The sequence below is a fragment of the Diadema antillarum genome, unplaced genomic scaffold, assembly GCF_040938485.1.
Source record: "Diadema antillarum isolate AM-2024a unplaced genomic scaffold, OU_Dant_1.0 scf00000150, whole genome shotgun sequence".
NCBI lineage: Eukaryota > Metazoa > Echinodermata > Echinoidea > Diadematoida > Diadematidae > Diadema > Diadema antillarum.
Genome location: NW_027271039.1, coordinates 244276 through 271548, shown reverse-complemented (window position 1 = coordinate 271548; position 27273 = coordinate 244276). Strand labels below are relative to the sequence as shown.

General features: G+C 38.1%; 2 protein-coding genes and 1 pseudogene across 3 annotated transcripts; 1 reads left to right on the top strand and 2 right to left on the bottom strand.

The window, feature by feature from the left end:
- The first annotated feature begins 1879 nt into the window (after positions 1-1879).
- Positions 1880-4329, top strand: LOC139721763 (L-gulonolactone oxidase-like; annotated as a pseudogene).
- Positions 4330-5165: 836 nt separating this feature from the next.
- Positions 5166-14611, bottom strand: LOC139721785 (uncharacterized). Of its 2 annotated transcripts, none has more exons than XM_071633109.1 (6): positions 14505-14611; positions 13520-13681; positions 12169-12351; positions 9474-9656; positions 8372-8443; positions 5166-7849 (listed from the first exon to the last, which is right to left on the bottom strand). In XM_071633109.1, the coding sequence occupies exons 1-5, from the start codon at positions 14523-14525 to the stop codon at positions 8384-8386; spliced, it is 609 nt and encodes a 202-aa protein (XP_071489210.1). In that variant the 5' UTR covers positions 14526-14611; the 3' UTR covers positions 5166-7849; positions 8372-8383. The 2 variants fall into 2 exon arrangements, with proteins under 2 accessions (XP_071489210.1, XP_071489209.1); XM_071633108.1 differs by having other exon boundaries at positions 8383-8443.
- Positions 14602-26849, bottom strand: LOC139721762 (uncharacterized). Its single transcript, XM_071633087.1, has 6 exons — positions 26510-26849; positions 23683-24027; positions 23118-23240; positions 22455-22523; positions 15213-16054; positions 14602-14622 (listed from the first exon to the last, which is right to left on the bottom strand). Exons 1-6 carry the CDS (start codon positions 26847-26849, stop codon positions 14602-14604), a joined length of 1740 nt encoding a protein of 579 aa, XP_071489188.1.
- Between the last annotated feature and the right edge of the window lie 424 nt (positions 26850-27273).

Here is a 27273-nt window from a genome sequence, read left to right as displayed (position 1 = left end):
AGTACCCATAAGTCGTTCCTAACAGAAAACGGATCGGATTCAAAGCTCTCACGCAGGTCACATGGAATGCACGCAAGTAAAAGCTAAGTACCACGCGTCTAGGAGGTAAGAAAGAAGTGCGAAACTTGCAAACATTCTTGTTCTCTTGCGGAAAATCTCCCGCGTACTGGAAAATACCTCCTAGCCAAAGGACCGCGTAGCTTGCCTGGAAAGATGTGACACGGCATTTATAGATATCTTGAGTGCGACTTGCGAAGAACAATCTTTACTACCCGGAGGTCTCCGCAGATGACCCGCACATGACAGTACCTAGCACGTATCTCACCCGTAATCGCCTGGAGTTGCGCACGCAAATCTTTTTACCCGCAAACATGTTTAGGCCCTGTCACACCTTTCAGGGCAAGCTACGCAGGCTTGTTGCGTGTAGGGATTTCCAGCATATCGGACAATTTATGAGGGCGGACAATGATTTGGGCGAGTCAATGCATGTATCTTACTTGCTGGACGCGTTGTACTTAATTCTACATAATTATGGGGACTACAACGTCTACTGGCGTTCTGCGTGGACTTCTTCGGGCACGCCCGCGACTCACCCCCCCCCCCCCCCAAACAAAAAAAAAGCAAAGCAAAACAAAAAAACAAAACAAAACAAAACAAAACAAAACAAAAACAAAACATAACACAGTTTTGGTCATGCTCAAAACTTGGCTGCGGTTAAATGGGCCTTGCATGCAAACCTCCGGGCAGTTACTACAGGCGAGATACGCGCTAGGTATAATTGTCAGATGCGGACCAACTGCGGAGAGCTCCGGGTAGCATATTGTTTCCACGCTAATCAAGCCACAAAACTTCCCCAGATAAGGTATGACAAGGCCTTGAGCATGCTCAAAACTTGTTCTCAGTGAGTTGTGGGGGTTCGCTTGCAGAGGTACACGCAAAACACCAGTAGAAGACCCTTACCGGCAGCACCTCGCCCGCAACTCCAACGCAGGTACTTCTCAGTACCCGTAAGTCGCTCGTAACGGAAAACAGATCGGTTCCAAAGCTCTCACGCAGGTCACACGGAATACACGCAAGTAGAAGGTAAGTAGCACACGCCTGATAGGCAAAAACAAGTGCGAAACTCGCAAACATTCTTGTCCGTCCGCGGAAAATTCTCCTGCGAGCTGGAAAATCCCTCCTCGCAACAATATCGCATAGGTTGCCGGGAAAGTGTGACATGTTGGCCTTAACCAGACCTCACGTGGCCTTCGCGTATTTGACGAGCCGTAATGTACCATGGTACACACAACATCCGCCCGTCAGTCGTCACAACTACTCACAAACCGCGCAAGAATGGTTTTTGTTTCCGTTTTGTCGAAACACATTCGGATAAAAAGTTTCACGATGTTAAACTTTAAAAAATTTTTCGACATATTATAGTCATACACATCTAACACTTGGCTATTTTGGCTCCAGATTCATTAAAGACCTTCGTATCATTCAATGTGTTATCCATAAATTACAGTGTGTAGCAATACTGTCAGTAAGGTTTGATTGATAAATTATTTTAATTTCAAATTGGCTTTTTTTGTGGTACTCTTTGTTCTGCCTTTGTGCAGATACTACATAGCTGTTCTGTATAAAGATCAGTGAGCTATCCATGTTGATTTTTCATGCACAAGAATTACGAGTTGCCAATCTAAGGGAAGCAGTCGTAATTTCTGCACATACTGTATTAAAGGTCCAGGATTTTATTCATTACCACAATGCTGCCCTCTATGTCCATACCAGAGACAAGACTGCTTCCGTTTTGGGAGAAGTGAAGAGGAGCTGCGAATCTGAGAACATCTACGCCCACTTCCCTGTAGAAGTGCGCTTCACCCGAGGGGATGACATCATGATTTGTCCAGCCAATGGCAGGGACACGTGTTTCATCAACATCATTCACTTCACGTGAGTCACTTTTTTTTTTCTCTCTCTACTCTTTTCCATGATTGGCTTTTATCTCTACAAGCTTGCCTTAAAGGTATGCCTCTGTTTTCCATTAACTAAACTATCTTTTTTTTTTTTGTCAAATAAGTTCTTAGTATGTTTATTTTTGTACTATGTCCGTTTTGTGATAGTATAGGCACATTTTTTATATTGGAAATTGTGTGAATTCTTTATGCTCTGTGTGATCCAACACTTACTTTAATAATGAGAATAGAAAGTGATGTCTAAGAGTTGACAACTGCCTATCTTTGCAAGCCTTGGATAAGTTGCACAGAGAATAAGCCAACAGCCTTTTCCTCCTGCATGAGGTCTGGTGATTCCAAAGAGCTACAAGGGAGACGACTTGTGTGTTACATCTTAATAGGCAAAGAAGTCGGAAATAGGCAAAGTTTTGGGGTTTTTTGTTTGTTTGTTTGTTTGTTTGTTTGTTTGTTTGTTTGTTTGTTTGTTTTTTTTTTTTTTTTTTGGGGGGGGGGGTTCATTTTTTAAGGCATAAATACAGACATATCTAAGTTTCCAAGGGAAGCCTGTGGGATCATTGGAGACTTGGCAGTGTTATGGATGAAGTAAAGACTGTTGTTGAAAGATTCAGTGTAAAGGGAATACAATTATCAGTGCATTTTTTTATTGTTGTTTGTTTGTTTGTTTGTTTGTTGTTGTTTTTTTTTTACTTTTCTTTGCTGGATAACTACGATTGGTCTAGCCTTAGACATTACCTAAAATACCTTCTGAAAGAAAAAAAATAGTATACACAACCTTGTGGAAATTATTCCGTATGATGAACTGGTTTAAGTATGTTATTTTAATTGTTGGTTATTATGTGGGTATCGTCAGGTTATTTGTTTCATTTTAGTCTGCTTGTTTGTACGTTGAACTGGTATTGATCAAGGTATAGAGAGGTAGGAGGAAAAACATGTTAAGCTAGAATTTTAACCAACATGTAGATGGATAACATTTATTTCATTTTGATTTACCAAAATGACATTTTGGGTGATAATCACGTTTTGATGTGACTGAAGTGTCTTGAAGATCTCATGTTTGCTTCTTTATAAAATAATTGTCTGACTTAATGATTTTGTGTCCTAGTATTGCTTGCGTGTTATTCTTTGCTATGTGATGCACTCATTGTGAAGGTATTTCACTTTATTGTTTTTCTCCCCTATATTGCGTACAATTTCTTTTTCACTTGTCCCTTGATGTTTCTGCTGTGCAGACCATACGGGAAGAAGACGTCCAAACCAAAAATACTAGGCCCTGTACGAAGACATTGTCCACAAAGCTTGAGGGCGCCCTCACTGGGCCAAGGTGAGCACCACCATCAACTGCTGGTTCCGCTTGCACTGTATAAGCCTTGGTTGTTCGAAATTCATAGAGAAATAATTTCTTAAATGCCCAATCTCATCTCAGTGCCTTTGCATATTATTTTTCATACGTGGAAATAGGACTAAAATTCCAGAGATATGAAAATTGAATTAAAACCAACCACTAAAAATTAAGGCAGAAATTTACAAAATCATATGAAATCTACAGTTGTCCATGGTATATGTGCAGCATGTAATTCCGGTCGCCGACAATACGTTGTACACAGTGCGTATGGCATATACGACATCACATAATGAGTGCAGGAAGACATGAGGATGTGCAATTTATGCCTATTTCACCTCTTTTTAATCTTCTGAAATAGATTTGAATCATGGATTTCCGTTACAAATTTGTATGCTTTGCCTATCAGCATGCATGCTCGGGCACCCACATAAAGTGGAAGAGATAGCTGTAAACAACTGAACAGTGATTGGCTGTTAACACAGTTGGCAATGATTTACAGTAAGATTACATCTATTATATCCCATCCCCTGAGATATTAAAGTAGGGCCTTTGTGTTAGACTGAGGCACCCTGCTACACTTGACTGGGCTAAAAGCCTTGTTATTGAAACTTATAACTGGGTCAAGTTTAAATGTTTCACTCAATGGCCAAGAAATATTGTGGCAAGTTATGCCAAGTGCATATGCACTTAAACCATTGAGGACAAGCTGATTGTTCTATTACACACATTTTCTATTGACACCTGCTGGGGTATACACAGGACTAGTCTTCAACGGGTTAAAGGATTACTTCACCCTATTGAATATAACCCCTCCCCCCTAAATGTACTTATGGTAAGCTTTCCAGTAACAGTGCGAGAACTAAGATGTTACAATGGTTGTCACCATAATAACAGGAACATCCTCTGGCTCCTAAGGAGCTGAGTGAGCTGTACCCCCACTGGGGCGAGTTCTGCGACATTCGGAAGCTGCAGCTTGATCCCCATGGAATGTTTCTCAATGAATACCTGGAGAGAATATTTGGCATCTGACTCCAGAGGGAGCCCTCCCTACGTAGATTGCCAAACAATCCCGAGTATGTTGAATGAGGAATTTGGAGGAGAGTTTTAGACTTTTTGAAATCTCTGCTGAACATGAAATATAGTGAAACACAGGTTTCTAACTTTTTATTGATGAGATAATGAGAAATCTACTTTAATATAAAATATGAAAGAGCACATAATTCCAAGAGAAATTTACCATTATACACTGTATGAATTTGATGAAAATTGGTCTTAAAATTGGCCGGCATATCCAAAACAGAGCAATCCGAATAAAAGATGGGACCCAACCTTTATTAGGATGCTTTTGTTTAACTTCGATTTTGAAATAGATATTTTGGTCATTTCTAAACCTATTCTTATTGAATAAACTTCGAATCCTTGTAGCATGATTATGCCCTTTAACATTTCGTAAGCGGGTTGATATCTTTCTTTCAATCTTCATCTCCACCAATACTATACCGTCCCTTTAAAGTGACGCTCAGTAATTGAGAAGACATGTGTGGGTGTTGGTGTGTGTGTGTGTGTGTGTGTTTGGTTGTGTGTGTCACCGATATAAAATATGCCTGCACTGACAGTCAAAAAAAAAAATAAACTGTAAAGGAGAACTACTGACTATTCGCTGTACAGCTACGTAGATTAAAGAAATATGATCAGAGTCGTATTCTCTTGTCAGTGTGCATTTATGATATCTCTATTCAATATCTCGATAAATACAAACTATACGACTTTTTAAAGTAAAGTAACAAATTCGCAATTTTGCACTATAATACGTTTACGCACATACACACAGGTATCGTTTTAATGCAATTTCACAATCACTCGGTTAATAGAATTTTGCGAGCTCCATCCCCCCCCCTAAAAAAAATGATATCACATTTCAATAGGAACAGATCTGCTAGTTTTCATATCAACTATTGTCACCATTTTTCTATTAAGTGCCTATAATGATGGCAAATTGGGCTGCTACATTAATGTATAGGTGTTGAAAAGCCACGTCGAGACAATTACTAGGTATAATTGATTGCTTTTGATTAATATAGACCAGTGCAAAAAAAAAATAAATTAAATGCTTTAACTTCGAATTGTACAACTCAAAAAGAACAGAGATCCTGCAACCTTTATTTTTGTTTTAATTTGTCAATACTCACAATTCACTACCACGCGATAACATTCAGCAGGAATTTTAGAAAATACCATTTGATAGAAAATACCATGTACATGTAATTACGATGCGACATGCCTCATATCAAAATATTCCAACTGTGCACATCATTATTTTGTAATAAGCATCCTTAGTTCGTACAAATATATGTAAAACAACACTGAATGAAGTAGCAACACAAGTTTAAAACATCTGCATTGTAATTCGAATGCTGTAAATGCACAACGTTTTGTATGCATATAAAGAGGGAAAGCCGTCGATTTGCAGTCATTCTCCACTTAATGGTATGATAGACGGTTCTACTGCAACCAAGGAAAGGGTCGCGCTGCTTGCAAAATGGAAAACAAACTGTACTACCCCTTTCATTATTGTACTTTGTACAGAGCGAAATTGAGTACAATATTATGATAATCACATTTTGTTATCACTTTACACTTGTAATTTACTACTAGTCAACCACATTCTACAGCTGTAATGAGCTGGTTGAAACTTCAATTACGAATGAACCACTGCCATGTAGAGGAGACATATATTCAAAAACGTTTCACTGCACAAAACAAACACTCGATAGCCTTCTTTCATGATTATATCGGTTGGAAGACCTTGATGAAGATATTGTCGAAACATTCCTGTATCTTCTCTATACGTAAACAATTGTTGCGTCTCATTATACGTACGTTGTGCCAATATTCCCTCCTTATCTTGCTCGTTCTTACTTTACGCATAAAGTCAACTCAATGACATGGAGCAGCCTCTTTTGGGGATTACGTGATTATTATATCAAGTTACAGTGCATTCAAAATCCAGTTGCTTGGTTTGTCATTCCAACTCTTCCACGTGAACACTGTCTCTCCCATCTCATCAAACCTATAGTGGCTCCCTGAAGTCCAAGCAAGACTGAAGTTTAAAGTTCTTCGCTGCCTTTCACTGCTTACAAGGCAAAACAATTACATAATATTTCGTGAGACATATACCTTCAAGAAACGTACGTTCTGAGTCCAAATCCCTTCTTGTTTCTCCTGCAGCCACTATACTACTCAATGATACACTGCTTACTTTAATATTCAAACAACCGCGTCAGGGCCGCGTGGAATATCTGCCCTATCCGAAGAAGGACGCAGACACTGAAGGCCCAATTAAAATGGCCTTATAAATACCTTAACTTATATAGTACCTATAACAACAATTCACAGATTTAATTGACATATTGTAATATTCTCTCTTTTTTTACAATTTTGTACCTGCTGATGTACCATCAACTGCTCTTTTTCACCAAATATCTTTTGATTTATTTTTCCTAAAGCACGTTAGATGTTCTAATAACATGCCTGTTTTGGCAATCATATTATGCTCTATTAGAGATATTGTCAGTGGGGTTAAACATGCCGATTTTATTTAGAGTATTGCTTGTCACTGTGTTTTTTAAAATTAAATCGAATTGTACTTTATCTCTTGATCATTTACTGTGCATTTTTTCGCTCGCTTTTCTTTCACTGTTTACAATACTCAAAGGGATTACAGCTGTGGGAAATGGCCTCGTATAGAAAGTTGTTTGATAATCAACTGAAGTAAAACGAAACAAAACAAAGATCAAGTGCTGATGTACACATACTGCCTCAACAAGACTGTTCCACGACATACCTCACATATATAATATACTTATACATATATATTATATGAACATGGTTCCATACGGTGTAGTACAATAATTGATCAGCGTTAGTATTTTTGTATGTCTTTTGCCAACTTTTAATCGCATTCAGGCACCTCGATCAAATTGGCAGGGGTCTCAGATCATTAATTAACCAATAGTGACACCCTGCGACGTCGTCAATTACGTCGATTCCTCCTTTAAATGCTATTTAACGTTGGCCTATGTTCGCCTTTTTCATCCTAACCCTTTTCATTTTTTTTTTTTTTTTTGCCTAGTCTCTTTGGTCAATATGATCATCAATATTTCTAAGCCTAGTCGCATATTCATTCTCCAGATTCCTACCCCCTCCTCCCTACCCCTTTCCGTTGTATTCCACCGCCTTACATATGCCTTATTACGCTCTTGCATGGTTCTTTTAATACTATCTCATAAGACGTTTATAACAGGTTTTAATGACTTTCAGTATATAGAAATGTGCATCTGATGCCGTGACTTCGCTTTCCCGCTTGTTCCTTTCTTCGTGCTAGTCCGCTTGTCCTTAAAATCCTTGTAATGAGATGTCACTTTCTCGAATATATTTCAAGCCTCGTTCGTTTTTACTTCAGTCGATGCTGGTAAATCTGTCTGGTAAGAACAGAGTTGCCTGTTTCTTATCGTCTCTCACACTCATGGTCACTTCTCTTATTGCGTTCCTGCCATAGAAAATGGAAAGACATTGCACAGAGTTACAAGAAATGTAAAACAGGGGATAAAGTAGTTCTTTAGTACTTATACTGCATGGGTTACAAAAGATATCCAAGATGCCCCGATACGCACATCCTCATGCTCAACATGTGTTTTGTCGCAACTTATGTGACAAGATGTAAAAGTGGCCATCTGTACCCTTGTGACGCAAACACCATAATTAAGCAAATTCTATGCACAGAGACTTCTAATAACCTGTAACTCATTATCATTAGAGTATTGGTGTATGGCAAACAGATACACAGAAGAACAGGCATGACAATGCACGCACACACACACACACACACACACACACACACACGGAAATAATTACATAGTGCCTATGTACACCGTAGTTACCAAAATCTATTTTCATCGATCATCAGATAGCTAAACTCCCAGACAGTATGGAACTGAATTGCTCAGTATACTGACCCATGCACGTCTGGAATGCATTGAATATAGTGAAGGGAGAAGAAAAGAAGGTGTACCTTCGTTTTACCTCATTCATTGTCAAGGACCAACTGGTTTAGTGGCTTTCCATTGAAGGTAATGTCGTCAAGCTGTCACAAGTACAAGTACAAGAGGGAAATCACTGAACATAATGTATTTTTACAAACACACACACACACACACACACACATCTTTACACTGCCTATTTATCATAACATATATATATATATATATAATATATATATATATATATATATACATATATATATACAGGTATATATATATGTATATATATATATATATATATATATATATATATAATACATTTATATTATGGAAAGAAAAGATTTAAAGATGTAAAGATTTGATCTATTCTTTATGAAAAGATAATGAATCTGACAAAGAAAAGCAAAACGAATACACAGTGAACGTCTTTAGTGCTCTAAGATTCCAATAAATTCACTTTCCTCATTACGTATTTTATTAGTCCTGTTTAGCACCAAGAAACATTACAACTTCCGTAGTTCAAAAAAGCGATCTTCACATATAACATTTTATACGTATGAGTAGAGCAATGGTTATGTGTGTATTGAGTTATGACTAAGGATATATGTATTATAAAAACGTTTAAAAAAACCGAGCAACAGTATGTCACAATTGATTTATGTAATGTATTGTAACAGAAATGCTTGTGTGCCATCCATTTAATAACAAATAATTTTTTACCCTCCGGTGAGAAAGAGTTGTGCCTCCACAATTGTTTAAACATTTTGCGTAGTCGATGGTGATAGAGCCTTTCCACATTTCTTCAAGAATTCTTCCAGTACAAGCGCATGATTGTATGGTCTATACCTTCCTTGCTTTATATCTATTTCTTCATTTTGAAAGGCTGAGTAAGAAGGAAAGCGGCCACAAATAATTGGATACTCGTAGGCAGAGGAAGGTATGAAAGAGAATATGGGACATTTGGTATTTCGTTTTTCAAAGCAAAAAAAATACAAGAACAAAAAAAACAATAACAAAACAGCTCTTTGCTTCGACGGTATGTAAGCAATTTAATTATTAGAAGACAGAAGAATAAGGGGCCGTGAATACTTTCATAGTAAAAATGTGTATTGTATTTGTTCAATGGTGACATACCTGGCAGGATTTTGCCATATCGACAACTGTTGAGAGGACTTCATCAGACGAGCTGGGGCCTTTTACACTTAAGCTCGAAAGACGTGGCAAAGTACGCACCCATTGTACCAAATATTCTCCCACCGAAGACTGATGTTGGCGATCAGTTTCCCAGTTCGGAATAATCAACTCCAAGTGCTGAATCTGTCAAGAAACAAAATTATTAATCGAACAGTAAAAAAAAAAAAAAAAAAAAAAAAAAAAAAAAAAAAAAAAAAAATGTATCAACTTGGGGGGGGGGGGGGGGGGGGATGACGTGAGCTGGCACTAGACCAATGGAAATGATGAAGCCAGGAAGCTGCAAGAAAACTGCCGGAAACGGGAATGCCAAGACATGAAACTGCACAATTTCTTACATCGAGATAAAACCTAGATTCATTTTCCATTCGCAAGTTTTTGATTGGATGTTGATAAATGCTGCCACATATTATTGCGAGTATGGGCAGACTAAGAAACAGAAATCCTGTTGAAAAGAATAATTGTAGCGCTCATACAGGGACAAAAGATATCTTGTCCCCAAGATACAGGATGAGTATTTCCTAGCTCTGTCGCGGTCCACGAACATTGCCGACATAAATTATCTCCCTACGAACCGCAACAACTCACAAAATAATACTGTCAATTTATTTTTTTTTTCAAATGATTTCCCTTCGGATTCTAACAATATTTGAACACTCACTTGCCTGCGTTCGTTACTTAGAATTTGCAAAACACATTGTACTACTGACTACGCCAAATTTTTTTTTTTGTATTCCCAATCATTTAACTTGTTGTCTCAAAGTAGAAAAACATAGCTACTGATGCTAATGATGTCTTTTTTATGCCTCCGCCACGAAGTGGTGCGACGGCATTATGTTTCGGGTTGTCCGTCCGTCCGTACGTACGAACGTACGTATGTATTCGTTTACGCGATAACTTGAGAAATATTTACTGTAATTTTACCAGACTTGGTCCAAGTATAAAGTATGACAGGGCAATCACTTGATTAGATTTTGGGTGAAATCGGGCAAAGGTCAAAGGTCACAGGTCAAGGTCAAATCATGAAATTGTATCCGTTTAAGCGATAACTCAAGACTGCATCGAGCAAATTTCACCAATTTTGTCCGAGGATGATGTTTGATAGGATAATTACATGATTAGTTTTTTAGTGAAATCGGACAGAGGTCAAAGGTCAAAGATCAAGGTCAAATCCTAAGATTTATCTGTTTACGTGATAACTCAAAACTGGATGAAGCAGCTTTCACCAAACTTGGTCCAAGGATGATGTATGATGGGGCAGTTAGGTGAGGAGATTTTAGTGACATTGCCAAGAGGTCAAAGGTCAAAAGGCCAAGGTCAAATGCTAAAAATGTTGCTTTTCCCCCATATGCAATGCCCGAAGGTATTTTATTGAAACTTAGTGCAGACATGTGCTACTGCGTAAAAATTCTCCAGAAAGAGTTTCATGTCAAAAGGTCAAAGGTCAAAAGGTCAAAGGTTAGGTGAAAATGTTGCAATTTCACTTTTCTCTTAAATGGTTCAATGTATCTTCATAGAACTTGGTACATATGCATGTACTGACTGGCAGAGATTATCTAGGGAAGCTAGAGGTCATGGGCCAATAGTCAAGGGTCAAAGGTCAAGGTCAACTCCTCAAAATTTTACTGTTTCCCTCATATACTAGTATATGCAATGCTTGCATTATTAGTTTTAAAACTTAATATATACATGTATTATCTAATGGAGATTCTCTGGGAAATTTCCAGCCAGAAGGGCAAAGGTAAGGGTCAAAGGTCAGGTTTAAACTAAAAAAAATCTTTCTTCATACCTTGAAAATTACTCAATGTATAAACTTATAACAGGGTTGGTCAGAAGTCAAGTAAAATCCTCAATTCCCCGAATATGTGTACCTGCACTCTTAGACAATTATAGCAAACCCAGTTTGAAGAAAGTGAACATTCAAGGCATTTCTGACAAACCGGTCATATCAATGTTTTGCCAGTTATGTGAAACTGTCATCACACATTGTGAAGACATGTACTATACACCTATTTTGAGAATCATGCATTATGGCGGAGGCATCGGTCGCTATAGCGACATTTCTAGTTCCCTATAGTCAAACGGTTGTTAACCTACATGAAATTAGAAATGAGAAAATGATCGTACAACGATTTTAAATCATCCCACTTTCAGTGTCTAATGGAATAGGGTAATGGCAATAATCTATACTCTAAAAACAAGGGATATTAAAAAATAATCGAACAAGCTGGTTTGATGTAAGCATTATGTTAAAAACAAGCCTCAACAGTCTTAGCAAAAGCAATTTAATTTGGCCACAAAAAAAATGACTTCCACTGCAACAGGGTACGAAAAATTGTAAAAATTCGTAATCCTTTGCGCATCACGCGTTTCTGCATTGACTAAACATAGAATTGTTTTGAATAATAGCAACAGTCCTAGACAGATCTTCAAGAAAGAACGACACGTGTCAGGGGGGAAATGTTAACTTACTGCAGAGTAAATAAAGGCTCTCTGTAGACTCGTTTCAACGAGATTGAAAAATGAGAAATAATGGAATCATAATTAAAACACATTCACATACGTTTGCAAATCAATACTCACATGGTTAATGATAAAATTACCACATATTGATAATACAAAGAGAAATGTCACATACCTGACATGACGATGCAGAGGAAATGGCTGTTAAGAAGAAACTATCGGGCAAGTTACGGAATGATAGACACAAGTGCGAAAGCCTCGACATATTGCACACCCATCGGGCCAAGTCTTCTGCCATCAAGGACTCGTGTTCAAAACCGTCGTCCAAGCTGTCAACAGACCAATGCAGTTCTTGAATCTATGAAAACAAAACAAAACAACAAATCAAGAAACAAAATAAAAATCAGAAGGATCAGGCAAAAAGGTAAACATATGAACAAGTCAAAACATCAGCGTAGAAACAAATGAATTAGATGGGCTGTAGCAAGCGTAAATGGCTAATGAATTAATTGCTCAAGCCAAATAAATGTTTAAGGGTCTATGCTGATGTTATATCATTCATTTTCTCTGACTTGTATCATTCAATAATGTGCCACAATAGTTATTTCTTTAATCAACCCCTTTCTAGTTTTGACTATGCATTTACCAACATAATGATTATCTGACCACCACGCAATTTCTTTATCAAAATATTGTGTAGTAATTGAATGGGTTACGGAGCCCCTCAAAATGATACTTAAGGTCAGGAAAGTTGCCGTTATGTGTGCTATCGAGGTTGTGGCTTGTGAGCATTTTGAACTTTTCGGTATTCAAACAAGTCATTAAATCGAACAACAATAAAAACAAGAACAAAGGAAAAAGAAATGCAGGAAGAGAAAACAATAATTATATCACATTTCCTTGAAGATGCTTTCATCCAAAGGCCTTCATGGAATGCCTTAATGTTGGGGGTGAATCATTGGCGTAAACAATAATTCCTCTTAGAAAGATGTGAAGTTGGTGAGCATGGAGATTACCATTCAAAAGAAAGGGCTTCGGTGTCAAGTTAAGAAAGAGTAATTTTCCTTTTCAACAAATGAGCAAAAGTGCACAGTTGACTTACCTGGGATATATGGTGATCGTCTTAATATGTGTGAGTTGTATCGTGTGTGCATGCATGTTGTATAATATACTAAGGCTGACAGGTTTTTCTTTTAAATTTTATAGGGAAGTGAAATTACACTCTTGCATCTTCATTCTATTTCCCCCTAGGTTTTAAGCTTGATGGCCATATTACAGTCTCAGGGGTAGGGTGTGTCAGCAGCAGCAGCATAATTGCTTACCTGATTTTCCATCTCTCAAAACAACATTCACATTTTCTTGTTTCTTTATCCCCTGTTTTGTTTTGAATAAATGTTGGGTTAGAATATAACACACACAACAATTCAAAGAATTATATTCGAAGCATCTTTGTAATGTGAAGAAGCTTTTCATCCTCGGTATTCATCTCATGAAACCCTTGATGAAATATTGTCCTTGTGTCTTACCTGACAGTTCGACGCCTCTTTGCCGAGTATCCTGTAGAAATCGGCGTGTAATTGCGAGTTGAGTACTGTCACTTTGTGCAGTACACTGCTTGAACACATACCCTTCGCCAAGTCATACGACACAGTTCTTCCAAAGTTCACATTTGCAATACGCAACGAGTTCTAATGGGAACAAACATCGACTGATTGAAAGTAATAGTAGAGTAATGTAGGAATGTGCAAATAGAGAGAAAAAAAATACAGCCGAGAGGCAATGAATTTTATCAGATTTATATTTCTGTTAAGCCCACTAATCGTACGTACTATACAGTATAGAACACGCTGTGTGACATGGGGTCATCCCAGTAGACCGACACCCACGAGTCATACAGCCCACGAGTTCGACATTGAAAACAGGTCCATGAGTCATACAGCTGCAGCTCACGAGTCATACAGCCCATGAGTTCGACACTACACAAATAAAGCCCATGAGCGACCGACACTAAGTGAAAACAGCCCACGAGTTCGACAGATACAACACGGCGTGTAATGTGTCGGTCTCGTGGGCCTTGTTGGCTTAGTGTCGAACTGATAGGCTGTATGACTTGTGAGCTGTATGACTCTTTGGCTGTTAGACTCGTGGGTGTCGGTCTCGTGATGTGCATCCGTGTGGCATTTCGTTACGATACATATCATATTTTGTACAATCGAGATTAAGTTTTAATGATTAACTACCAATCGCGTTTAAGCAAAATGCAACTTTTCGCAGATGGGTCTGATTTCAATCGACCGTAGAGCGTAGTCGCACTTCTTTCCTAAAACAATATTGAGTCAATACAATCGAACTATAGGCATACGAGAAGAAACTTGACAAAATATGCAAAGGCATCAATAACAATGTAAGACAGGATACAACGTACAGTTTCCGAAACAACTCACAGGTCACTTTATTATACAACTATTAGGAAAAGAAATCGGTTGAGATCAATAAAAATGTGTCACTCACCACTTGGTTACAATGCATCATGAACACAACTCCTGGCTTTGTATGTTCTGACGTATATCGTGATAGGTCGTATTCTCCCCATTTTCCTCCCACTGCCCTAGCAGCCTCCACCGTATGACTTTCAAACGCAACGTCAACGCAACAATGCCGGTCATCTTTCTTCGTTAAGCCTTTGATAATATCAAGGCCCAAATCTTTTCGGAAGGTTGAGGCGAAGTAGAGAACGTAACGAAATTCTTCATATTGACGAAGAAGAATATTTTTAAACTTCTCGTACTTGGCGCGATCATTGACAAATAAATGCTCAATGTGTACTCCTGCTATATATTCTTGGAACAATTTATGAGGAAACGAAACCGTTGACACAACAAAGGATGGGATGTCGACATCGCGCCGACGTCTCCTATTGATAACATTTGTTTCTATTGTCAAAACTCCGATTTTGCAACATGTTTCCATGGCATCCCGAGATTTCTTGAATTGTTTCTCAGGAAATGAAAGCCTTCTTTCTAATAATCCCTCCAGTGCAGTCCCACCTATGACTTGAATTGCTCTAGAAGCTTCTTTTATATCCCTAACAGCGTCCTTACTCTGTATATTTTCACAATTCTTAGAGACGTAATGCTCTTTCAGAAAAAGAATCATTTCTCCAAAAATCTCCGAAAAAGTTTGCATTCTCTGAATTTCTTGTCTTCTCTCTTCGCTTACATCTTTCCACATGAGGCAAAGCATTGCGCAGTAGATGGGAAAGGGAGCCATGTACGACCGGATGACATGATTTTCTTCCATGAAACTGAGTAAGGTTTCTGCAAGAACGTCCTCCTTCCATATTCGAAAGTACTTTTTGATGTAAGTGGTTAAATTCTCCTTGCTATATCCTTCGACGACAATAGAAGTATAAGATTCGGCGAGACTCTTGTGCAACATAAATTCATCAGTTCTCCATGGCCTTGAAGTCACAATAACCTTGCATGACTCATATTGCTCTAATCCTAGAATGCGAATGACCTCGCTGCTACTATTTCTATCTATTTTCTCGTTGAACTCATCGAAGCCATCAAACATGAGAAACACTTTACTTAAATTTGTTGAAATGTAGTTGTCTATCTGAGCTGGTGTTACTTCGTTCGAGTCAGACAGATATCTCTCCACAATGACACCAATAGTTTTGTCGACAGTGACGTCTCGGAGAGGAATTACGATCACCATGTCCAGATCCTGGAGAATCTTTCCCTGGCTCCAGTCCCAGGCTATTTTTGCACAAAGGGTTGTTTTACCGACACCTCCCTCACCCTGGATCAAAACGCGTTTTGAAAGATTTCCACTTTTGTAATCGGCCAAGAGATCCTCGTACATTATTGGTGTTTTATGCATGTCACTGCAATTTATTAGACTCAAATTTGTGTAAATTTCGTCTAAGTTAACACGTTCCATAAAGTTGAGTGGATCCACTGTAACCTTCCCTCGTGTCTTTCTGTAATAGGTCTTCAACTCTTCCTTGCATTGGTGAACTTGTTTCGCTGTAAGCGACGGACAACTATGAAATGAATCTGGAAAGTAAACAAAACGGACATGAAAAGATTTAGTCAGTGAAATGTGCATAACGACGAAAGTAGATAATAGATAGTTCCAATTGACACCAATAATGAGTAGATACTCATAACATTAAAAAAAAAAGATGATCAAGAGGTAGTATTGTATAAAGATTGAAAATACATGTAGAATCATTTCTTTTTTCTTTTTTTTTCAGGGAAGGTCCTTAAAAGAAGTGATATTCGTGTTGTTATTTCCTTCAAAATTATTCTAATTACCTTTGTCATTACTCCCTTTCAGGTTGCACTGTTGAATATTCAGTGTGAGGACCAGAGCGTTGGAAAAAACAAACAAACAAAGAAGAACCCCCCCCCCCCCAAAAAAAAAAGGCCCCAAAAATGTTTTTAAAAAAGAGAGAGGGAGGCATTAGGCGTTTTCACATGAACCCGATGTTTCGAAATAGCGCGCTATTTTCTGACTTGGGAAATTAACCCGATCATGAAATAGCGCGCCATATGATTATGTCAATACAAATTAGCGCGCTAATGATCGAGAAAATTTCTCGAGTCCAACTCGGGAAATTTCAAAATAGCAGGATGATTAATGCAAATAAGCGCGCTATTTGATAATGTTCGGGCTGATGTAAACAGGAATTGAAATAGCGCTCTAATTTGTGATCTCGAAAATATCTCGAGCTTGGATTTTTATGGGGCTGTTTTCTGACTTGGGAAATTAGCGCGATTACGAAACAGCGCGCTATTTGATAATGTTACAAATTAGCGCGCTAATTGAGCGAGAAAATTTCTCGAGTCCAACTCTTGAAATTTCCGAAATAGCTGGATAATTAATGCGAAATAGCGTGCTATTTGATAATGTTCGGGCTGATGTGAATAGGAATTGAAATAGCGCGCTAATTTGTGATCTCGAAAATATCTCGACCTTGGATTTTTACCGGGCTGAAGTGAACCGCCTATTAGGCGTTTTCACATCAGCCCGATGTTTTGAAATAGCGCGCTCTTTTCTGACTTCGGAAATTAACCCGATCACGAAATAGCGCGCTATTTGATAATGTCAACACAAATTTCAGTGGTGCGCTTATTGATTGAGAAAATTTCTCGAGTCCAACTCTAGAAATTTCCGAAATAGCAGGATAATTAATGCGAACTAGCGCGCTATTTGATAATGTTCGGGCTGATGTGAATAGAAACTGCCCCCACCCCCCCCCCCCCTTAGCCCCACCGTTGGTACGGCACTAAGCAAAAATTTACAAGTGTAAAAAGCCCTTTACAGGCAGAACCTCGCATCAACGCAGGTACTTGGCAGTTAAGTCCTGTAAGTCGCTCGTAAGAGAAAACAGATCGGTTTAACAAAGCTCTCACGCAGATCGCACGGAATAAAGTAAGTAGCACGCGTCTAGCAAGTAAGAGACAAGTGCGAAACTCGCAAACATTCTTGTCCGCCCGAAGAAAAATTATCCTGCGTGCTGGAAATCCCTACTATACGGAAGCTTATAAGTGCCAACCAGATGACGAGATAAGAAGACGAGAAGACAAGCTAAATACAGTGGAAACTCGATATAACGAGATGGTCGGGACCGAGTCATTTTCCTCGTTATAGCCGATATCTCGTTATATCAGTAGGCATAAAAGAAGGCATAAAATAAAGACACTAATTTGCACATGTGGGACTACCCATCATATTTCAATCAATACTGATAACTTGATATTGTGTGTGAGGGAATTACTCACCTTTATGGGTAAGAAGATGTTTTTTGCCAAGGAAATCCAATATCAAGAATGTGTTTCTTATTAACTGTAGATGTTTGAATTTGTAAATTTATATAGCTTGCGATTGTATCAATACAAGATCGTCTGTGCCAGACTGTGGATTGGTATGTGGTTATCGTATGGGTGTAGGTGCGTGGAAAGCTTGAATAATGGTCTGCACAATGCTGTGTGTGTATGTACATTCTGTATGTACATTATGACTGCGTGTGTGTGAAGACGGGGAATTCCCTAAGTAGAAGGCCAATCACAGCATCAGATTGCCTCACACCTGCTAAACGTCATGATGATGTCATGTATACATATGGCCGTCCCACTACATTTTCTGCATGTATCAGTGTGCGTGCACACACACACTTCACACGTACAACATGCAGTGCTAGCTGGAGTGCTTAATGATTATGTGTGTACAAGACAGTTTTTGGCGCATCAAGCTTTACAATCTCGGAAGATGATAGCACAGTAAAGCTTTACCGAAGGCATTTTGCTTTACCTCGCTATAGCAGGTTTGATTTACTATGTTTTTCTTTGTTTGGAAGTCACAAAATTTATCTCGTTATAGCAGTTATTTCGTTATAGCCGATCTCGCTATAAGAGTAGCATTTTACATAGACTTGTGTGGAAGGAAATTTGGGACCGAGAAAATTTCCTCGTTATAACCGATATCTCGTTATAGCAGTGTTCGTTATACCGAGTTTCCCCTGTACCGAGAAGCCGAGTTATTGGAACTCGGCAAGTCGACTTGTTTGGGTCAAGAAGACACGAAGCCGAGTTATTGAAACTCGGCACGTTGATTTGTTTTGGACGAGAAGACAAGATGATGAGTTGTCGAAACTCAGTAAGTCGATTTGTTTGGGACAATAAGACAATATGACGGGTTGTTAGATCTCGGAAAGTCGACTTGTTTTCGATATGAAAACAAGATGACGAATTTTTAGAATTTAGCTAGTCTATTTGTTTGGGACAAGGAGACAATATGATGAGTTGCCGAAACTTGGCAAGTCGACTTATTTTTGACAAGAAGAAAAGATGACAAGTTGGTTAAACTCGGAAAGTTGACTTGTTTTCGACATGAAGACAGGATGACGAGTTTTTAGAACTTGGCTAGTCTACTTGTTTTGGACGAGAAGACAAGATGATGAGTTGCTGAAACTTGGCAAGTCGACTTATTTTTTATAAGAAGACAAGATGACGAGTTGTTGAAATTCGGATAGTCTACCTGTTTTGGACAAGAAGACAGGATGATGAGTTGTTTGAACTCGGCGAGTAGACTTGTTTAAGGACAAGAAGTCAAGATTACAAGTTGTTGGGACAAGGAATCAAGAGGACAAGAAGCTGAGTTATTGAAACTTGGCAAGTCGACCTGTTTGGGTCAGAAGACAAGATGACGAGCTGTGTTAGAATGTAGCAAGTAGACTCGTTTGGGATAAAATTTCAAGATGACAAGTTGTTTGGGACAAGAGGCCGAGTTGAAAATCGGCAAGTCGACTTTTTTTCGGTACATATAGAGACAATATACTCAGTTGTTGAAACTCAGAAATTGACTTTTGGGGGATAAGAAGACAGGATGATGAGCTGTTGGAACTCTCGTAGTCGTTATGTATAGTACAAGAAATCAAGATGACAAGTTGTTTGGACAAGGAGACAAGAAGCCGTGTTGTTGAAACTCGGCAAGTCAATTATACAGATTTCTTTGCGACATTTGCAACCTCACAGCGTCGTGGATTTGCATACTGAGTTTCTCTTTCACACGACAGTAATCTCTGAGAAAATTGATATCCTTCCTGATTTTTAAGCTATTTGCCATATTCCACAAATTGTTATCATGGAAAAGAATAATGCTGGAATACGTATTTGACAGACAGAAGGCAGCAACTTGCTCTTTAAAGCATCTGAAACTATTTGAAATTATAATTATTGAAATATGGATAAATTGCGACAGTCAGATAATACGTACCTATATGCTTTTCTCTCCAAGCCTCTTCATTTGAGATTTTGAAATTTTGGGGAAAAAACTGAAAATAGATTATGCAACTAATTGGGATTAAAACCAAATCAAAGACTTGCACTATTTAGCCATTCACTCTGGAAATTTAAAATAGAATCACTAAATAAGGGTTTGTGAATTATTCAACCTACAAACAACAATTGGCAAAAGTAATATCAGAAGCATTTCTCAACAAAATGTGATATTAACACATAGCATTGAATCAACAAGGGCGGACTATAGGAGAGGGCATATTTATTTACGGCCACCAGCACTAACTTTTTTTGACAAGCTGCAAGAACTAGAAAAGAAAAGATAACAGAGTCAAGCTTATAGATCGATTTACGGAGGTGGAGGGGAGAAGGCAGCTCAGTTCATAAGCCTGTTACTTATGTGTATTATGGTCGTTCCTTTACTTCTACAGCGATATCATATTTCGCAAACACGATTGCTCCCATCTCCCAGAGCACCCCTCCCCACCAAGCAGGGCCGTATATATCGGGGGGGGGGGGGGGGGGGGGTATGTACAATCATCCCCCGCAGGTTTCAGAAATAGTAAAATATATGTCTTCATGATAAATCGCCTGATTTTTCCTCGTGAAGGGTGGGGGGAGGGATTGGGCAGTTGGCAATGAAAATATTGGTGAAAAATATTTTTCCCGGCCCCCAGTAATTCCATTCAAAATGAGAATTATAGCAATATTTACAAAACAATGCTTAGAATAACAGAATATTAAAAACTAAAACAGGACAATTTTGACACGACTTTGCGCGGAAAAGGCCAAAACATCAATAACCAACAAAACATATCAGTTTGCTCCATCCCATAATAATCCCATCATTCCTTCCTTGCACAAAAGAAGGCAATGGTTATCAGAAAAGCTTAGAATCACACACAATTAAGCGTTAAAGAACCACCAGAACGGAGTAATTTTTTTAATTCACCGCGAAAGTACAACGACGTTGTACTTTTTTTAAACTCCTTTTGTACACCTAATGGTATGATTGTGTATAATAGTCTTGCATCATTTTTTTTCTGTTTCAATATATCCTTTTCTATCATATTGTTTGTCATATCGTCCATTGATCTGGTTACTACTGATTTTAACGAAACGTTTTGCTCCTTACAACTATGACTGCTTGTTTGTCGTGGTTTTTATGCTTATATTTATGTAACATGATTTTATATTTATATAGTTGGATTGTAAAGGACCTTGATGTAAAACAGCACTCACCTTCTGATCTTGTTATCCTGTCAAAATATGTTGAAATAAATAAAATAAATAAAAAAGGTCCTTTTTTTACTTCTTATCCAAAACAAGTCGCCTTGCTGCGTTCCTACAACTCATTTTCTTGTCTTCTTGTCCTTAACAAACCGACTTGCCAAGTTCCGACAATTCGTCATCTTGTCATTTTGTCTTTAATATAAAAGTCTACTTGCCGAGTTCAAATAACTCATTATCTTGTCTCCTTGTCCAAAACAAGTGGACTGCCCGAGTTTCAACAACTCGTCATTTTGTCTTCTTGTCCCAAACAAGTAGACTAGCCGAGTTTCAACAACTCGTCATCTTGTGTTCTTGTCCAAAATAAGTCGACTTGCCAAGTTTCGGCGACTCATCTTGTCTTCTTGTCCCAAACAAGTAGACTAGCCAAGTTCTAAGAACTCGTCGTCTTGTCTTCATGTCGAAAGCAAGTCGACTGTCCAAGATCCAACAACCCGTCATATTGTCTTATTGTCCCCAACAAATCGACTTGCTGAGTTTCGACAACTCATCATCTTGTCTTCTCATCCAAAACAAATCAACGTGCCGAGTTTCAATAACTCGGCTTCGTGTCTTCTTGACCCAAACAAGTCGACTTGCCGAGTTCCAATAACTCGGCTTCTCGGCATTTAGCTTGTCTTCTCGTCTTCTTATCTCGTCATCTGGTTGGCACTTATAAGCTTCCGTACTACTAGTAACAATCTCGCGTTGCTTGACGGGAAAGATGTGACACGGCCTTTAGAAAGTTCCCACACGGGGTTCCGTGAGGGAATTCTAAAGCAATCATAATGGCAAGGGTAGACAAGGCGCACGGGTGGAGAGCGACCGAGGCATGACAGCATATAGTAGTAGTACACGTAGGCCTCGTAAATTTTGAGCTTTTGACCTTGAGCATGACAATGTGCATCCAAAAGTTAACAGGGACAACTTCTACTCACGATACCTCATTTTTTTTTTTTTTTTTTTAGTTACGCTGTCCACAAAATTGATTACGGACGGATGGACAAACGGAAGGACGGACGGATGAAAGAATTGATGGATGGACGGATGGAAGGACAACCCGAAAACATAATGCCTCCGGCGACACTTCCTGGCGAAGGCATAAAACCATAAATGTTATGTTTGCCTTTCCTCTTCAAGATGGTTATATTGAAGTATAACTGGATACAATTCCATGATGAAGGGGGGGGGGGGGCAGAAACGTACCAAAAAGAAGATGTTATGAATTTAAAACTCGCTGTTCCTATCTATGAGCAATGGAGTTATTGCTTTTGTCATTTTTTTTCAGAAGAAACCGTAATGCAATGGATTTAGATTTTGTTGTTGTTGTTGTTGTTTTATATTTTTTTTATGTGTGTGTGTGTGTGTGTGTGTGTGTGCTTACCCATTATCAATCCTTCCCGGTCATATGACTGTTTTCTGTATAGTCTCCAGCAAGGAGTCCAGCCACATGCTGTAAAAGATAACATTAAAAATATTAACATTAACAACACGAGATGAAAATAGTAAAACCGAGCATCACACACATACGCCTGCATACCATTACACATTACATTCATTATTTTTTTTAACTCATATGTGTAATTGACGAATGACGATGATGGACGTTTAAAAGTCAATAAGAAAAAAAAATGGTAGCGTCTTGTCTCCAACAGGCACGTGTCTGACAGTAATTTCTTGAGTATCCCAGATTTCACTAACGTGCTTTATACGACTACATTATTTCTTACTCTTTCTTGTTTTCTTGCAACTTCTATTATGAGTATAAATCAGTAACTAATTATGCAGAATGTGATGACAAGCATTATTAATACTCTAAACACACAATGAATTTGAAAGGGGGGTTACAGTTTTACAGTCTTTGCGTAGTTTACAAGATGTGCTGACGCGTCTTCATTGAATGTATATTGAGTGTTACTAACTTCTATTTGAAGAGCTTGCAACCACAAGGAGCTAAATTCATTAGAAAAATAATGGATCTAGCGTCTTTGGAAGCAAGCTCTTAATTTGATAACCATAAATTACCGAGCAAATCAAAATGTCATACTCTTTCGTAGGTAGTTCGGCTGGTACTTTTGCAGACATAGTCCTACAAGAAGAAATAGGATGATAACGGCAACAGGAAGACCAGAGGCTAGTCCAATGATGAGATCAAACTTGTCACCTTTTCCTGAATTTTTAAAAAGAGAGTTTTGTAACACATTATTTACTACTTTACTACAAGGATACAATAATACACAATAGTTATTTCAATCAGTTTTTTGTTCATTGATAACACTGTGAGAAGTTGTGATGGCGTACTTTCCCCTACCTGGCCCTCCACCCTCCCTCCCTCTCTCTCTCTCTCCCTTTCTTTCACTCTCGTTTTCCCTCGTGTATTTGTATTTGCCGAAGAAAAATGAATTAAATTGCGTCCCGGAACGAGTACTTTTCTCAATGATACCAGCACTGCTCCTTCATTCAACATATTGTATTGTAAGACGTATAGTTTAAGGTTGTATTCTTATTCTCCATTCTTATTCTTGTATCAAAATTATATTTAGTAGTACCAAAAGGTGATTATTAATGTTGATATCTTTGAGAAACACAAAACTGGCAACGTTTCACGTAACCTGATATAGACAGAACAGAGATTCCCGTAGTCCACGTTCCATTCAGCGAGTCACCTGTAGCCACGCACATGAAGGTTTGCTCTGTCCCATATTTGGCTGAAACGATGATTGTCTCGAACCTCTCGTATGTGTCGTCAGGTAGCGTTGTTTGTTGCGAAACCACGGAATTCAGTCTCTTTCCAGTCCCGTCGATCCACAGCTGCATGGAAATGTTAGGTTTGAATCCACTCACGACACACGTGAGGTTGAACGAAAGGCTATTGGGGGGAGTTTGGTATGAACACAGACCCTGATCTGTCAGGCTCTCATGGACGCATTCCTCGATCACGGGCCTTGACGCTATCGCTGCATAATAAGAAAATAACATTTGGTAGAAAAGAAACTTTCTTAACTAAATGCCAACTTCGCTTTCGTTGGGATATTGCTTTCAGGTGGAGTTGTATCTATGGAAAAAATGAAACATATTATGAATTTCCCCGCCTAATCGCCTAATTTTATTAAATTTGCATTTGAATTAATACAAAAGGCGTTTACATTCAAGCAATTTTGGTCACTGCCCTACTTTCACAGTTCATTTCAATTCTTTGAGTATTTAATTACATTTCATATCATTCGTTTTAGACTTTAATTATTCAATTTAGAGAAAAATTCGTTCAATTTTGCGACAGCTGGACAAACGTTCAAATTCGTGTCAAATACCAGTTTCAATTTCATTTATAGGAACACAACTTCACACTTTAAAAATTGGAATTCAATCAACACACACAATTTCTACGGGCCTTTTTTTCACTGCCATACTTTTGGATGATAATTATTTCAGTTTAATTTCAAAGTCTAGTTTAATCGATATAATTGTATTGTATATATTTCTTTCCCGTCGACTTTTCTGTCACTTCCAATTCATCCCTTACAGCATGGAAGTAACAGTTAGGAAATAGCCATATCCCAGAATATCTTAGGGATCCTATATACGTCTGAATCCATATTGATCCAGGTTAATTCCATTCCTTAATTCCCCATGTTCATAATTATCTTCAGTTGAAGCAATCAGACATATTTCACCAAAGGTTATATCGCCAATTTTGCTGGTTATCAAGGTCGTGCTGCATCCACTTATTCTGTCCGTATGTAAGATGTTAATATGCAATTTCTTTTATGTAATAGCAGCGGCTAAAATCGCGTATAAATAAAGTGTAAATGTATGCGTTTGAAAGTTGGTTATACGAGTTATCAGCTAGTATGAATAAAAAATAACTTTTCATGGTTCATCAAGTTTGCATAATTCAAACAGCTGAGTAACTACAAAGAATATAGACAACAAAGAAGAAGATTGCCCATATTTTGCATATTTTGTAATTGTTTGCCTTATCGTAAATTTCAATTCCTTAAACGCTCTCCACGGCGGTGTTGATGCGAATTTGAATGCGTTGCGCTTGCATATTTTTATTTTAATTTCGATGCCATTTTTCCACTCTTGTGTGAGAAACTCATGAAATCACATGTTGATTAAACTAATTTTAATGACCTATTTAACCTTTTCAATTCAATTCAATTCAAACCTTATTTCATTTTTCGAAAAGAACATAAATATTTCACTTTCTTTGGTAACAGAGAATAAGGTTGCATATAATCAAAACAGAGTAAATTGAGAAAACATAATTGTGGAACCTTGGGGTAACAAATAATGTTGTAATGAAAATTGACTGAAGTGATATAGACGATATAACATTTCCCAAAATATCGAAAAATGGAGGGACCCACTAAAAAGGCAACGCTTGTAGAATGTAGACCCCTCAGGTACAGCATGTCAATAGAAAATGAACTGATGCAAAAAGGGGAAAAATTTGGAATAAAGTCAGATTAAAAAAAAAAGTCTGGAAGCCCAATAAAAAGACAGAGTAACAGACAGACACACATACACAGGCGAATGAACATTAAACGAGACTGGGACGACAAAACTTACAGAGGGGGACTTGAATACAAGACAGAACGAGACAAGACTGTCATAATAGGAAGACAATACAACGGACAGAAAGGCAAAGACAGAACTATATCGAAAAAAATAATGGGATGCGTGGAAAGGATACGGAAATATGGAAAAATAGAGAGAAATAGATGCGGAAGTAATACAAGTAGAATCGAATCTACTCTGTAAGTGTCTCAGGACAACAGGAACGCGAAAATATGTGACAGTATATCATTGGTAATCAAAATTCTTCGAAAAGAAATTAAAATGAGCCAACAGGCTGATTCAATTCTGTAGGAACATAGCATTGCAAAAAGAAAGACTTTTATCTCCTCTTAAATGGAAATATAGGGGGTGCCATTTTTATGTCATTATTCAGAAAATTCCAATAAGTTGGGCCAGTGTAGATAAGTGTGTTCTTAGCAAGAATTGTTCGTAAAATGCCGATCTCGGTGATCATTCAAGTTCACTCGAACTTGAATGACCGCATCGTTAAATCGAATACAAATGTGATGAGATTGGGCGGGAAAACCTATACTTAATGGCAGTATAGAACGATAGACAACTGTCTTATTTTTTTCCTTTTACGTACTTCATGAAACACAATGTAACTGGACTCTGTTGTTTAACGGGCTGGGATACAATTATGAACTACAGCAAGGTGTGTTTTGCCATCACCCATTTATTTCACTGATGAAGTCAAATATATAATGAAAAAGAGAAAAAAAAAGAACTGTGATGGTGATGATGATGGCAAATAACCGTATCATTTTTTTTTTATAGGATTCTTATTTTTCATTATTCACTACCTCAAATTTTAGTCTACGTTACTGGCAATATGAAAAAAAAAAAAACACTCACAGTTAACTGTAACAAAGGTGGAATTCTCCAAAGTCTCCAAATCGATCAGAGCCACTTGGCAAATGTAGAGACCCTCATCTGCTACCTCCAAGTTTGTAATGACGAGGCTGAAGTTCATGTTCATTTTGAAGCGTTCCTCCGTGCTCTCGAAGCTCCCATCGAAGAATCCAGCCTTGGTCTCCTGGCCCGAAATGGTCTCCTTGATCCAGTACACAGCGAGAGGCTCCTCCGGAATGTCACACGGCAAACTGATGTCTTCTCCTTTCCATCCTAGAACGTCGGGGACTGTACTTACCACTGAGGCTACACGATGAAAACCGAAAAAGTATATAAGCGCCATGTATACATACAAAGAGAGTCTAACCACTTTTTGCCATTTCATAGCAGCGACCTCCGTAATGCCATGGTACGAGGAAAATATTCTACGCAGCAGAGAGATCATGTGTTATAAATGAATGAAGCAATTTGTTCACCATGAACTGCGGAAAATATCACACACACAAACAAACAAAACTAAACTCTCTATCCAAAATATTATATTTACTTTTTTGTTTGCTTGATACTTGTCGATTTTTCCTAGCATAAAAGTACAATATGATGATGATAAATCTTTCACGTATGTTTTCAAATCTTAAAAAGCAGGGTGATCTTAATCATTCTTAGCAGTTGATAAGGACATGCATAGAACATACGAACGAAACGAAATGTTTAGAGTTTGGCATGAAAGAGGGTTTAGCGCTGATGGCACCCAACGCTACATTTAC